The sequence below is a fragment of the Macrobrachium rosenbergii genome, chromosome 23 (assembly GCF_040412425.1).
Source record: "Macrobrachium rosenbergii isolate ZJJX-2024 chromosome 23, ASM4041242v1, whole genome shotgun sequence".
Taxonomy (NCBI): domain Eukaryota; kingdom Metazoa; phylum Arthropoda; class Malacostraca; order Decapoda; family Palaemonidae; genus Macrobrachium; species Macrobrachium rosenbergii.
Window position 1 is genome coordinate 14,936,717 of NC_089763.1, and position 16,491 is coordinate 14,953,207.

Here is a 16,491-nt window from a genome sequence, read left to right on the forward strand (position 1 = left end):
AACTCTTGGGATGCTTTGTGAGGCACATGGTCAGGCGGATGAGTCTGGGACAGAGCATTTTCAACTGTACAATAACTGAGCCAATGTAGGAAAACTAGAGCATAAAAAAACTGTGGGTTTAAAACCAATTCCTTCCATTGTCCCAGTTTTTTGGAGTTGAACTGTGTACACCTTCAATGGACCAGCCTGCCTAGTGATTCCAAATTGGCCAAACAATCATTTGCTCATTCAAAAGAACTGCAAGGATATTAGTTTCATTGCCATCTGTAATTCTATCCCAAACAGTAAGAGGGGAAAGCCATCTGTTCATGCATCTCTCTTACTGAGCCATGACCTTCATGTGTGGATTTTCTAAATCTAGTCCACCATGACAATTATGCATCTAATATTGCAATATTCCTGCTGCAGAAACTGTAGACTTCATCTGTCTGGCAATACCAGTCCATAGCAAGTATGTTGGATTACCTCCACACACAGCTGGGTCAGAATTATGATCCATACAGTTCTAAAATTTTTTCTTATTCATCTGTTTTGAGGTTGACCTTTCTGCCATAACACAGGGATATAATAGTGTGCTGTCAGAGTTTGCTGTATGAGTTTTATTTGGACTACATTTCAAAGTCTTTAGCTCCACAGCAGACCAGGGGAGGGGGCCTAACCACTGTCTTATCATCTCCTCAATTGACGGTGCGGGTGCAAGGGTTTAGAAATGTTGTCCAGATTGTCATTTCTCTAACTAGTGAGATGATCAAACTTCTAGGTGGAAGTCAGTATATTTCAGACCAGATCTTTTGAGGTCAGGGGCATTGGTCTGTCCATTGCATTCAGGAAGAACCTGTTGGTCGAGTACTAGGAAGGATTGCAATTGTGCAGATCGCATTCATCTCCTTTTACCTTGGGACTTTCCCCATAGGTCCTTGGACTCCTTTTCCTTGGATCCTATGGTGGATGCTCAACAAGTCATTTAGTTCACCCAACTCTTGAAGGACAGGTTGCATCTCTAGGTACCATTGCCAGATAAGGTGTGTGTGGGATGGCCTCTCCCTGTTACTCCTGTCTTCCCTTATTCTTCCAGTTGTGCAGGAACAGTGAATGAGCTGTCACTCTGAACCCGCATGCATGCAGGTGATCTAGATGACTGAATGTCCTATCTTAATCTAACTTTTTGGATTAGTAGGTGCAAATCTTGATAACTCTGCAAGGGAGAGAGGGGCTAGCAAACCAGCTGGTTATTTGGCCTTATAACCCCAAACTGGGGGTTCATCCAATATAATTATGGCAAGGGTATCTGGCGCCCATTAAGGAATGCCCAAAGTCTGATGATTGAACATCTCATTTGTTGTAGGATCAGAGAATAGCCCAAATCCTTCCTTTTGCTCTTTCATGACCGGGAAGAGAGTTTAAACAATTATGCCTCTGGTCAGCCAGTTCAGAGCCCTTAGCTGGATTCTCCCCTCCCTAAAGTAAGTCTCCCTGTATTTATAAAGACAGAGGGTTTGTATTAACATGTAGGAACAAATCAATCAAATTTTAAAGTAATTTGTAAATTTCCTAATTGGATGACAAACATGAGGTCTTGTACAAAAAACTCCTATTCTGGGACCACCCCCTCATTCTCTTCACCTGGGCCAAAACTGCCCTGGAACATGGGTGGGAGTACACGACTGCAGGGTGGTGCAGGACACTTCTAGTCAGTAATTGTACCTAACCAACCTTGCAAAATTTTAACTGGATTGGGAGCTCACTGCAAAGTTAATCCCATCTTTAAGACCTCAGTTTTGATATGTTTATAAAAAATACCAATTATAAAAATTTCACATTTTAAAGGCTGGTCTTTTGTTACTCTGGAAAGTTTTAGAACTCCAAAGTTTTGCTCAATCAGTGGTCTCGTGCAACCACAACCCATACTTTCCAAGAAGTTACAAAGCCCTGAAGATGTCACTGCTACCTTCCCAGTTGGTCATTTTGTTACTCCATTTGAATTGCCCATTGGATAATATATCCCATGAGATTTAAGTAAGTCACCCTGGAACCATACACTGCCTGAAGAAATTATTTCCCCTTACTGCCAAAGGGTTGTGTATAGTAATTTAAAATGGGAAAATTAATAAAAGAAGGTTGGTAAAATTTACTGTAGCTTACTGTGGACTGGTTTTCTGGATTCCACAGTTGCGACAACTAGTCAATGGATGGATCCTCAATGAGGATCTAAAACAGGTTTTGGCTGGTGGAAAACCATCTCAGGAACTAATATAATACCCCATTGCTGGAATTCCTGTATCAAGCAGGAAAGAGTTTCCAATACTTCAGTGGTAAAAATGAATTGTGGATAAAAGAAAGGAAGCTCAGCTTCGATCTGGTGTATCTTGGGAACTTCACATGTTTTTGATTGAGAGGGAAGTAGTCTTGCTCCTCTCTTCCCATGACTCATTTATGTTTTGCTCATAAATATGCCCAGGATTGGCTGGTTTTGTTTCTTCTCTTGTTAATGATGCCACTACTTGATACAGGCATCTGGTTATCTGAAAGCAATGGCAGTTCTCAGCAATCCAAAAACATCTGGGGGGCTTGTCTAGCGATGAAAATGGCAATTTCGGCAACAAAAATCACGATTTCTGCTTAATCTGGGAGATAATTGGACTATTGGCGCCTGATAACTGAAGAAAGGTTATCAGTGGGGTTCCGTTCTCAGTGTAATGATTAACCTGCAATCGGTGGAATTTTTGGAGCTATCATTGACAGGCCACTAAGCCGACATCAGGGGAAAAAGATCAGAAAATTTTAACACCTAATCATCTGATCTTGTCAGAACGGAACCTTTTCCCAAGAGACTGCAATGTAATTGTAATTTTGCAAAGAAATATTGGAAAAAATATGTATAAATCCAAAATAAGTAATTGCATTTCCCGATCTCAGTAAATTTACGGAAATAGTTTACAACAAATATGCTTAGAATTTGTTACTGATTTTACATATAACTGGGTAAAATTTAGAAGTGTTTTGTAAAAGAGGCCCCACACAGGGTTTTAAATAGTCACTTTCAACTTCCTGTGGAAGGTCTGGAAAACTGTAGTTAGATTTTTTCTGACCCTCAAAACCTGCATATTTTTCCTCTTTCCATTGTGTGTTTTTTCTTAAATTGACCAACCTAAAAGTTTGCCTGTCTGAAATTTGCATGATATATAGTGTAGCCTGTCCCTTAAGGGGATCAGGGTTTTCCTCTTTTAACGACAGGTTGTTGATATATAGGGTTTGTTTCAAGGATACTGTGTAAACTTCTGTATTAAAATTTTTGTTCAGTGACCTTAGGTTTTGTGATTAATAGCATTTTCGGCCAAAATCAATTTTTAAATGAATATCCTTTGTTTTTGTTTTATATGAGATTTGTTCTTTTAAAACACATGGTGTCATACTGAATGCCGAGGTTTTCAATTATTTTTAATATGAATTTTTTTTAATGAAATTTTCCAAGGAAAATTGTACAGAAAAAAAAAATTGGTTAAAATCAGAAACTCAAAATGTTAAAAATTTCCGGTTCGTGTTGTAATCTACCATGTTTCCCCTTGTTATTTAAAATTTCATTTAGCGGACGAGGCCAATACTAAAGGAGGAGATGGGTTTTAAAGCGAAAATTATGTTTTGAGAAACAGGCCTTCAAAGTTTTAGTTACAAAAAAAAATAAAGGGTTAAAGACTGTATTTAGTAACATTAATTCTATTGGTTTTAATTTTTATTTTTGGCGTTTAATTAATGCAAAATGATTATAAATAAGAATATTAATTGATTATTTATATGCCTAAGACATTCTTATAAATTTTAGGTTCCTGGACCCCTGTCTGATCTTGAATATTACTATTAGGTATCATAGTTTGCCTACACTTTTTATTAGTGTCTCAATCCATCTTGCCAAATGGATCCTGGAATTACTTTACATTCACAATTAGGATTCGTGATTCAAGTAATTCATCAAGTCTTGCTTCACTTATTGGTGATCATTTTATTTTCAGGATCGTCTATATATCAGCCCCCGAAAGCCATCTGCTTTCTTTTCTAAAAAATATCTTTGCCCATTGGTAGTGTGAACAAATAAAAAGCGTTGGGGTGGATGTGGCTGGTCTCTGGTCAGCAGAGATTGCCTGCGCCCGTTTGATGGGCGACAGCTCTCTCTCTCTCGCCGCTCCATTTCCCCTCTGGCACTAATTTCTTGAACTCTTTCTTCTACTTCTACGCCTGGACTTTTCCATAAAAGCTTTTCCGCATTCTAGAAGCATGAAGTGAACTCTTGGACCTTTTAGGCACGGTGAAAACAAAAACACTGCAGAAAATACAGAGTTCAGGTCAAGGCTAGCGAGCATGAAAACGTGGTCCTTCTAGCTTTCTGGTTTATAGGCAACTCGTACAGTCGGCGTCATGGCATGACGTCAATGCGTTATCATAATATTGAATAACTAAAAAGGTGCCAGTAGGATATTGACATTATACATTTCATTTCAAAGGGAAGTTTTCAGTAATATACTCAAAACTATACCAGACTAAATCATTTATGCTACTGGTGTTTTTTTGTGGTATATAATTGTTATTACATTTAGGCCATAACTAGAAAAATACGCAAAATTTTAGCATAATATTTCATGGACACATTCTTGAACCCTATATACGAAGCCATAGAATTTTTTTTTCAGCAAATCGAATTTTTAAAGATTATTAGGTTTTTAGGCGTTTATCTCCCTATGGTTAATTCCATCACTCGTCATTTTCTTATATATGCTTTTTTCAGGATAAACAATAGCTATGCTATCCAATAACAGGTTTTGACATAAGGAAAACCTGCCTGCTTTCCCAGCCAAAAAGGCATGGGAATTTATGTCTGGTATTTTCTATCACAAACCTGATGAGTGGTGGTGAACATGGCCAGTTCATGCACTGTTGACAAATCTGCATTAGGAGGGTGAAAGAAAAGACCATGTTAACCATTGCAGGGAGGGGAAAGAGCCCTCCTGCCTAGAGTCCATTTTTATTCCATCACTGTCTCAACAGGCACTGTTCTGGCCAAGACCAACTATGAGAGCATTCTTGTTTAGATTTGTCCTATGTCAAAACCTGTTTTTTCTGGTGTTTTCATATAATTTTCTGTGAATTTTAGTAATTTTTTCTTTTTCCTTCTTAATTTTTTCTTTTTCCTTCCTACAGTGGCATAGTACCAATTACCTAGTTATGCTCATTTCTTGATCTTTCATCCTTCACAATCCACTTATAACTTTCCCATTCCAACAAATTCTTGCTTATAATATGAAAGATAGAAATGAATGATTAATGTTATTGTTCTCATTCTTCTGTCAGGATCCTTGATTCTTCCTCTGCCATGCAGACCACTGTTTTTTTTTTTTTATCTTAATGTAATAATGCTATTTTATCTTTCCAATCCAAGCTGCTTCTTGTCAGGACTCTCCTCAGCTCCTTAATTTTTCTATCAAGTTTCACATTATAAGAGTAAAAAACTCAAACATAAATATTTGCATTCTTATTCTTACATGTAATAACCATTTCATCAGTTGATGTTTTTATTGGGCTACAGAGCACGATTCGAGTTGCGCGAATTTACAGACACACGAACTTTTCATTGGAACCTACCTAATTGTCATGCACAAATTTTTCACGGACACGTGAACATTTGCGAGTACAGTACCGAGAAACCCTGCAAAAGGGTTTATGTTTAATTTTTTATGTAATTTATAAGTTTTCAAGCTTTAATGTATAAATTAAATAACATTAATTAATAAAATATGTTTATTTGTTTTGTATGATAAATAAATTTTTTACCTAATAAGTACTAATTTTCAGATAAAAATAATAATAATAATAATAATAATATTATTAATAATAATAATAATAATAATAATAGTAATAATTAATAATTAATAATAATAATCATCTTTCCCCTCATCATTTGAGAAGAAGCTCAAAGGCAAACATGTCAGACATGTCACTTGAACATGACAGGATGGGGGAGTGTTGCTGATTAGCGAGTCAAAGGTTTCTTACGTAACTCTCTCTGTCTCTCTCTCTCTCTCTCTCTCTCTCTCTCTTAATAATTCATAAAAATTCACTCTCATAAGTAAGGACAGCTCTCCACTCTCTCTCTCTCTCTCTCTCTCTCTCTCTCTCTCTCTCTCTCTCTCTCTCTCTCTCTCGTTTGTAGTTAGCGCAACTTACATATAACTGTTTCTGTGTATGTCTTCACCTGTACAGTAGATAATTTTAAATTGATCTAATTTTACCTGTACCATCTACAAACTGTAAATGTGCCGTTCTAAAACATAGAGACATGGAGCATTTCAGAACAAAGAGAAAGAGACAGAATAAAGGTTTTTAAAAACGAGGTTGAGAAGACTTCTAAAAATAGATCGGTGGAATGAGGTGAGAGAAATAGTATACAAATCATCACACTCCTATATTCTTACGTCAACCATTTATTTCTTTTTTAAGGGTAATGTATTAACCCTTAAACGCCGACTGGACGTATCGTACGTCGACTAAAAAAAATTTCAACCTTCGGTCAACTTTGACGCGACCGAAATGATCGAAAAACGCAATTGTAAGCTAAAACTCTTACATTCTAGTAATATTCAGTCATTTACCTTCATTTTGCAACAAATTGGAAGTCTCTAGCAATGTTTTCGATTTATGGTGAATTTTTAACAAAACTTTTTCATTACGCCCGTACAAGTAACTCTGTTTAAAATTTCAGAAATTCTTTCGTCATTTTGTCGTAATTTTGCACGTTTTATATTAGTCGTTACATAAGTTTTATATATGAAAAATGTGTACAGTTTCATGTAAATACAACAAAACAACCCATGGTTGTAGCTTTATCAGTTTGGAAATATTTTCATATAAATCATGGTAAGTGCCAAAATTTCAACCTTCAGTCAACTTTGACTCGCCAAATGGTCGAAAAACACAATTGTAAGCTAAACTCCTACATTCTAGTAATATTCAGTCATTTACCTTCATTTTGGTAAACAGATTGGAAGTCTCTAGCACAGTATTTTTCGATTTATGGTGAATTTTGAAAAAAAAATTTTCCTTTCGTCCACATGTGTAACTCTGCCGAAAATCTCAAAATTCTTTCACAATTTTAAAGTAATGTTTGCACCGTTTATATTAGTCGTTACATAAAGTTTTATATATGAAAATATGTTGCAATTTCATGTAAAATACAACAAAAATAACTCATGGTTGTAGCTTTTATCAGTTTTGAAATATTTTCATATAAATCACGATGTGCCAAAATTTCAACCTTCGGTCAACTTCTGACTGACTGAAATAAATGAAAAAACGCAATTAAAAACACTCTTACATTCTAGTAATATTCAATCATTTACCTTCATTTTGCAAACAAATTGAAGTCTCTGCTAATCTTTTCGACTTATGGTGAATTTAAAAAAACTTTTTCTTCGTCTGTGCGGTAACTCGGCTGAAAATCTCAGAAATTCTTTAATCACTTTTGTCGTAATGTTTGCACCGTTTTTCTAATAGCCGTTACATAAAGTTTTATATATGAAAATGTGCGCAATTTCATGTAGAATACAACAAATAACTCATAGTTGTAGCTTTATCAGTTTGAAATATTTTCATTATAAATCTGATAAATAGAAAAAATTCGACCTTCCGCTTAACTTTAACGCGAATCAAAAGGTCGAAAACTGCAATTAAGCTAAAAACACTTACAGTCTAGTAATATTAATCAATTACTTTTTTTGCAAATAAACGGAAGTCTCTAGCACAATATTGATTTATGGTGAATTTTGAAAAAAAATTTTTTACGCTCCACGGGTTATGAATCTCATGCATCATTTTGTGATAATATTTTCTCTGTGTTTCTTTTGATCGTTTTACAATTTGTTATATACCAAAATCATCGCAATTTAGTAAATAATAAAAAAATAAATCATTACCTTTAACCGCTTTAACACTACAGTTTGTATACAATTATATATGAAAATTTTTTCGCATGCTGTCATATATTTCAATATTTATATATGATATTTTTTTCATTTCTGATTTTTTTTCATTTCTGATGGTTGCATACTAAACTTCAGGCAATGACAAAAAAAGGAGCCAAAAATGAACTCTTAACCCTTAAACGCCTACTGGACGTATCATACGCCGACTAAAATTGTCTGTTGGGTGCGAGTGGGCCCGTACGATGACGTCGACTACAAAAATTTTAACCTTCGTCAAATTTGACTACGACCGAAATGGTCGAAAAACGCAATTATAGCTAAAACTTTACATTCTAGTAATATCTAATCATGTACCTTCATTTTAACAAATTGGAAGTCTCTAGCACAATATTTCGATTTATGGTGAATTTTTTTTAAAAACTTTTTCATACGCATTTGGCGGTAACTCAGCCGAAAAATTTCATAAATTCTTTCGTCATTTTGTCGAATTTTTGTACTGTTTTATATTAGCTTAAATAAAGTTTTATATATGAAAATGTGCGCATTTCATGTACAATACAAAGAAAAATACAACCCCCATGGTTGTAGCTTATCAGTTTGGAAATATTTTCATAAAACCACGATAACTGCTAAATTTCAACCTTCGTCAACTTGACTCGACCTAAATGGTAAAACAATTATAAGCTAAAAACTCTTACATTCTAGTGATATTCAATCATTTACCATTTTTGCAACCAATTGGAAGTCCCTAGCACAATATTTCGATTTATGGTGAATTTTGAAAAAAAACTTTTTCCCTAAATCCGCGCTTCGCAGAAATTCTTTTCGCTCACGTTATTAAGTAATGTTTTAATTGTTTTATATTATCGTTACATAAAGTTTTATATATGGAAATGTGCGCAATTTCATGTAGAATACAACGGAAAATAACTCATGGTTGTAGCTTTTATCAGTTTGAAATATTTTCATATAAATCACGATAACTGCCAATTTTCAAGCTTCGGTCAACTTTAACTAAAACAAATGGTAAAAACGCAATTATAAGCTAAAACTCTTACATTCTAGTAATATTCAATCATGTACCCTTCATTTTTCAAACAAACTGGATCTCTTAGTACAATATTTCGATTTATGGTGAATTCCTGAAAAAAATTTTTCCTTCGTCTGCGTCACGATACTCCGGCGAACATCTCAGAAATTCTTTCACATGTTGTTGTAATGTTTGCATCGTTTTCACATTAGTCGTTATAAACTTTTTATATATGAAAAATGTGCAATTTCATGTAGAATACAACAGGTAAGCTCATGGTTAGGCTTTTATCAGTTTTGAAATATTTTCCATAAATCACACGATAACTGAAAATTTCAACCTTCGGTCAACTTTAACTCGACCGAAATGGTAAAAACACCAGGCCAAAACTCTTACATTTCTAGTAATATTCAATCGCTTTACCTTCATTTTGCAATAAATTGGAAGTCTCTGAACAATATTTCGATTTATGGTGAATTTTTAAAAACATTTTCCTTTACGCTGCGCCGGGTAACTCAGCTTCTAACATCTCAGAAATTCTTTTCGTCTCGTTGTCCCAATATTTGCACCGTTTTATATTAGTCGTTACATAAAGTTTTATATAAGAAAAATGTGCGCAATTTCATGTACAATAAATGTAAAAATAACTCATGGTTATGAAGCTTTTATCCCAGTTTTAAAATATTTTCACATAAATCACGTAACTGCTAAATTTTCAACCTCCGGTCCAACTAACCGGACCAAAATGGTAAAAAATGCAATTGTGCTAAAACTTTAAAACGATTCAAAAATAACACAGAGAAAATATTATCACAAAATGATGACATGTGAATTAAATGGCAACATAGGACGTAAAAAATATTTTTCAAAATTATAATGATTGAAACGATTGAATATTACCAGAATGTAATATTTACCGAATTTACCTTTCATTTTGCAATAAATTGGAAGTCTCTAGCACAATATTTCGATTTATGGTGAATTTTTTGAAAAATTATTTTTTACGCCATGTTTAATTCATGCATCATTTTGTGATAATATTTTCTGTGTTGCTTTTGAACGTTTAAAAATTTGTTATATCCAAAATCATCGCAATTTAGTGTAAATACAGCTAAAAAAAAATTAACTCATTAGCTTTAACTGCTTTTGCTTATAAATATGATTTGTATACAATTATATACGAAGTTTTTTTTCGCTGTCACATATTCCAATATTTATATATGATAATGATATATTTTTTCATTTCGATGGTTGCATACTAAACTTCAGGCAATGACAAAAAAAATGAGGCAAAAATGAACTTTAATCTTAAAAACTAAAGCGTGCTGTGATTTTTGAAAAAAACTTTTTCCGCTCAGCGCTAACTCACCGAACGCCGCCGCATACAGGAGACGCTTAGGAATAGGTCAGGCGTTAAAAGAGGTTAATCTTAAAAACTAAGGCGTGCTGTGATTTTTTGAAAAATACTTGTTTCCGCTTCAGCCGCTCCCAACGCCACTGGCATACGGACACTTTTGTAAATAGAGGCTGAAGTTTAAGAGTTATTAACTTTAAAATGAAATTGCAGTAACTTTAATTTCATTTAAAAGATAGTATAATACTGAATTTCCATCTTTTGATATCTAAGGTAAGAATAACTTCTCTCTGTTTCAAGTTATTCTTTCTGTCTCTGTAATAATTCATGAATAATTTAACTTGATATTTCAAGTAAGGACAATATCTCTCTCTCTCTCTCTCTCTCTCTCTCTCTCTCTCTCTCTCTCTCTCATGTGTTATTCTCAGTCTCATAATGAATTGATAAATAATTTCCACTCATGAAGTAAGACAACTCTCTCTCTCTCTCTCTCTCTCTCTCTCTCTCTCTCTCTCTCTCTCTCTCTCTCATTCATAGTTAGCACTCTCACATTTTTACAACTTATTATTTTGTGCATCTTTACCTGTACAGTAGATAGTTTAAATTGATCTAATTTTACCTGTACCATCTACAAGTGTAAAATCACGCTAGTGTGGTAAATGTGTTCCTGGAGAACATAGAGAGACATAATAACTAAGAGCCTTTATTAGTCCAAATAAAACATTGTTTGTTCATGAAAAAACATTTCAGAACAAAGAGCAAGAGACGAGAATACAAAAGTTATTAAAAAGAGGTTGAGAAGACCTCTAAAAATAGATCGGCCGGAAGGGGAGAGAGAGAGAAATTCTCTTCCAACTCACTTTTCTTACATCAACCATTTATTTCTTTTTTGAAGGGTCATGTATTAAGCTAACTTTTAAATGAAATTACAGTAACTTTAATTTCATGTAAAAGTTCGCTTAATAATTTGGGAGTATGATTAGGGGTCATACTTAGTGTTTAAACTTTACAAATAAGCATTTATTAGCATTTTTTAGAGACCATGCCAAACTTACGCGAAAATTCACCTTGCACGAGGGGTTCTGGAACCCAACCCTCTGGGTTTCGGCATGACTGTACATTTTTTCTTTTATATGTTGTATGAGATGATTTTTAAGTGTAAATTGACTTTTTATTTTTCAGCTGCCTTAGCCACAAGGAGTTTCGTTTTCTTCTCCCTGTCTTACCATTGTGCCTCTGCATTGCCAGTGATTATATTGCATATGAGCTGTCGTCACAGTCCAAGAAAGCAGACGCAAATGTAGTATGGAGGTAATGGTTCTCTCTCAAACACTGCAGTAAATAAAAGTTGTTGTGAGATGTATACACCCTGATTTTGTCTTGAGACATGTTTTTTTTGCCATCTTGATGTTGAAAAATGGATGGTATATTGACAGATTTTGTCTCACCAGATGTTACAAGCCAGTCATTAAAGAATAGGAGAAAGTAACTTGCTTATTCTATAGGTGAATAAGGAATGTTACATAAAAAAAGTGAAATTTTTAAGCATGAGCGATCCAAATCTCTTGCCAAGAGGCATGTATTTTAGAGTTTGGGCAAGTGATGTGATCTTTTCTTGTTTTATAGTTTGTTGACATTTACATTTCTGTAACTTTGTCAAATGGCTGGTTTCATTTGGCATCTTGTGCCAGGAGACAAATTGTTTGCAATTACAAAGAGTCCTTCTGGGCCAGATTTATATATCAAAAGTTCTTTGCTCATGTCCATGGGACTGGCCTACACAAAGTAAAATATTGGCTGCACAGTCTTTAAGTAGGTTGATGGTTCCTAGCTTTTTCACCAAAACACTGCCATTCATCAACACACTCTAATTATGCTTGAATTTCATAAAACAGTATATTTTTTGTTTTTGAAACCCTGCAGTGCAGCAGTTCTCTGGCATAGTGTTCACAGTGACATGCTCTTCTGCATTGAGTAGAATTTCACACTGTTTATCCATGTTGTGTAACAGGTGGGATGACGACATAACCAGTCGATGACATCACACTCACGGCTTCAGTGGGCAGAAATGAGATTGTTTTAACAGTTGAAATGACATTTGTATGTTATTTATGCAGTTTGGATGAATCATAAAAAATATCCTTAGGTGCTTCAGTAAATTGAGAATTTTTATAGATACTTTGCTCATCTTGTATCAGTTGGTAATGCTTTCCATCTTGTCATGTTTTCAGGGCTATGATTATTCTCATTTTCTTGATACTGCCTAATGGTCTGGCCTTAGTTTATTTGGGACTTGTGCATCAGAGGGGACCAATAGATGCTATAAATGTGTTAAGAAAGGAAATTGCAGCTCACAAGAATCCCAATGTCTTATTTTTGATGCCGTGTCACTCCACGCCATATTACAGGTAAGCCCTTCTTTGCTATAATAAATGACCATATTTTGCAGTTATGTTTTAATAATGGGATTTAGTAACCATAACTGACTAAATATCATGTGAAGCAAGTAACAAACTAGACGAACTGTTTTGTAATAAAACATGAGTATAGATAAGCCTGAGTGGCTTTGGGGAAATTACAAATATATATTTTAATAAATTGTGAGGAAGTAAGTGTATTACAGGTGCTTCTGTATGTTTTTTTGCAGCTGAAAGAATGATAACATTTAAAAATTGAATTAATTTTGTTTTTCTTCTCACTGAAGAAAAACCTTTATAATTCAAATTTGTTGTTTGTCTATTTGAGGTTGCTAAATGTTTGTATAATTTTTGGGTACACAGAACTGGCCAAAGACCCTGTGGCTTGATTTTATGATTACCTTTTTTCCAGTCACTTGCATAGAGATGTACCTCTTCGCTTCCTTACTTGTGAGCCCAATCTGAAGTATGAAGTCAATTATACAGATGAAGCGGATGTTTTTGAAAAAAATCCACTTGAATGGCTTCATCAGGAATATGGCCTAATTGAACATAAATTGCTAAATAGTACAGGTGAAAGTTTATCAAAGCACAGGAGCTTAGGGGTGATAAAAAGTCTGCCTAGCCTGCATATTGTTATTTTGATGTTTTGTTAGAAAAAATTGAAAAATTTGTTGAGGAACATAAATTTTATTTATGTCACAGAATATATAATTCTTTAGTTGTTGATGGTAGAAGAAGCAAGTATATTCTTATATTCTGTAGGTGATTAATGTAAATAGTATAGTATTGCCTTACTCTAGCCTTAAATTTTGACCAATAGTTTACAATTATATTGTAAGTATTGACTCCATTATTTAATTTATTTATTTTAGAGCAAAAGACAACTGAGCCAAAAAATTGTGGCCTTCATAAGGCTGGCTAATATGCTGTTAATAATAAACAAGTATTTTTTTAATTATAATGTTGCCAGGTATCTGGCTACCAGCACATTGGGTATCTTGACTTCCACAAACCAATATGTCAAGTTCTTTTAAATGTTTTATTTTCCAAGTTAGTTGCTTTGCAGACTCTTTCCTTTTCTTACTACCTTAGTCTTTCAATAATCATGAATGTTAGTTTGCTATTTGGGTCCTGGTTATCTCATATTTTGAATATATAATCACTTTTATCAGTCTTTCTCTGTTAACAAAGTTTTGTTATTCTTGTACTAGGAACTTAATAGTCATAATAATTTTTTTTTTTATTACTTTGACAGTGTCCTTCAGGGAACTGTGAATATTTTGATATTGCTGTTACAACAGTGGAAACCTGTGATAAGCCTTTTTATCCTATTGGTCAGTATTTTCCTCCTCCATTAAAATGAGATTTCATTGTGATATGATTGTGATGACAATGTCACAGTCTAGTCCCTCAGTCAGTAGTGCTGTCCAAGGAGGAAATATTTCAGAATGAATGTCTTTGAGATGTTTTCAATTTCCAATACAGTCTGACCTCTTAAATCCGGCACTCCGTGGTCCGGCAACTCCCATGACCCGGGACATTTTGAATCAGCTGACATTAATTCTTGTGTGGCTACAAGGGTGGTGTCACATGTAGTGTCAGTTTTGGGATTTTTACTGAATTTGGAAATGAAACTTGCTCCGAAAGTACACAAGCACACGTTTATTTCCAATGAAAACATGAAACTCAAAAATATACAGCATACAAAAGAACTGTAATTTGTGTATATACTGTACTCGTGTATCTTCTGATCTTGTTTATCATGTGATGATTAAAATTTTGTCCAAAAACATGATTTCATCATATACATCGTGTATAGTGCAAGATGTACTTCAAGTAGATTACTCAAGGTTAGGCTTTCTATGCCTGTCTCAGTTTTGGTAAATACCATTGATAATGCACATTATATCTGAGTTAGCTTGTAACTAAGAAGCAAAAGTTCATTAGGTTAAGTGCAAATCTTCTTACATTAAATCAGGCTTACCAGCCTTGTGACTTGTCCAAGATTTCATTACTATTTCTTATAATTAACAACCACTTACTACTGCATGCAAGACACTGGCATAAAAAACAGCAAGTGCCAATATAAACAGTTGAATCGAGAAACAGCAGTTTGCTGTTGTCAGTTACTGTAAGTAACACTTTTTTTAAGGGTTGTGTTAGTTGTTGACTTGTTAAAAATTTGCCACTTTTCAATAGGAACTCCATAAGTAAAAATAAAATAAATGTTTACTCATCCTTCATGCACTGAAGAGGAAAGCGTTATGAAAGTATGCTACTAAATTTACAGTTGTAGCTGTGGCTGAAGAATCGAATAATGTGCAGGCCACAAAACGTTTTCGAAGAGGCAAAAGCAACATTCGATACTGGCAAAATCTTACATTTAGTTTATTTAATTTTCTCCAAGTATAAATGAAGTAAGTTGCATGCTTAAACCAAGCTTTGATAATTTATGGCAAAAACAAATCTCCAAAATGCATTTCATTTAGCAACTATGGCTGTGATGATATCAGTAAAATGCCATCAGCTGATAATTTTAAAAATGTAAACATTATCGGAATGTAAATGGCACCTGATTGGTGTGTTCGTAAATCTTAATATGATAATATGACAATAAAGCATGAAATATAATTGTGTACAGTATGTAATATAACAGTTATATTAAAATGATTATTCTGAATACAACTGTATTATTTGAATTTTGGAAATGGATGTCTTTCAGTGTAACAACCTAACTGGGGCCAATAGTTTCTCTCTCTCTCTCTCTCTCTCTCTCTCTCTCTCTCTCTCTCTCTCTCTCTCTCTCTCTCTCTCTCACACACAAACACACACACACACACAGGTTTTTAAAGAAACAAAAGCTTGCAGATTTTTTTAGGTTTTTGCTGAAACAAAAGCCTGAAAAGTTTGAAGCTGGAAACTTGAAAGGTGCCCAGGAGATCAGAACCCGACAGTGAGCTTATGCGATGATTTGCGCTCAAAGTAGCAGAAAATATACAAGCATTTCAGGAGATGCTTGGGCTGCCAGAAGTTTTCATAAGGCTAAACCTAATGAATGACTGGTATTATTCATGGCTTTGTTTGTGATAACACAACAATATACAGTAGAGCCCTGGTCCTCGACACTAATCCGTTCCAGAAGAAGCGTTGAGATTTGATTTAGTCGAATTCTGTGTCAATTTCTCCCATAAGAAATAACTGAAAATGGGTTAATCCATATACAAAACATTACACAAATTACAATTGAATAAGTTCAGAGTTAAATAACTTACCATATCATAAGCATTTTTACATTTTTAAATGCATACTGTATAAAAAAATTGGCTTACGACCAATGTGGCCATATTACCGATGGTAGACCGAGCGCCATATGCAAGGCTAGTTAGCCTATAGGCACTACCAGAATGTACTGTATTGTGTACACACAAAAACTGTTGTTAATAATAACAACATTGAAAAACAAGCCTAATTATTACAGTAAATTAATAATACAGTATTTATAAGCCGAATTACTGTATGTCTGTTATCATAAAATTAAGAAAAATTTCCCAAGTTACGTCGGCACTCAGCAGCTGATGGCATGAGGAGATGTAAACAAACCAAAGCGCGACCTGGCGGCATGTCGCGGTACTAATTACATAGCGTTGTACATTCCGAGTATTTATGTGCGATTTACCTTTAAGGTATACTGGAATGAATGTACGAAAATCTGTAAATCGT

At 34.3% G+C, this 16,491-nt stretch overlaps 1 protein-coding gene across 1 annotated transcript in view; it reads left to right on the top strand.

The window, feature by feature from the left end:
• PIG-B (phosphatidylinositol glycan anchor biosynthesis class B) overlaps nt 1-14,561 on the top strand; it is an 80,800-nt gene extending 66,239 nt beyond the window's left edge. Inside the window, 4 exon segments of the mRNA XM_067125296.1 lie at nt 11,534-11,662; nt 12,583-12,759; nt 13,181-13,404; nt 13,407-14,561. Coding sequence (XP_066981397.1) covers nt 11,534-11,662; nt 12,583-12,759; nt 13,181-13,404; nt 13,407-13,537 — 661 coding nt within the window. The 3' untranslated portion in view covers nt 13,538-14,561.
• Nucleotides 14,562-16,491: the final 1,930 nt, after the last annotated feature.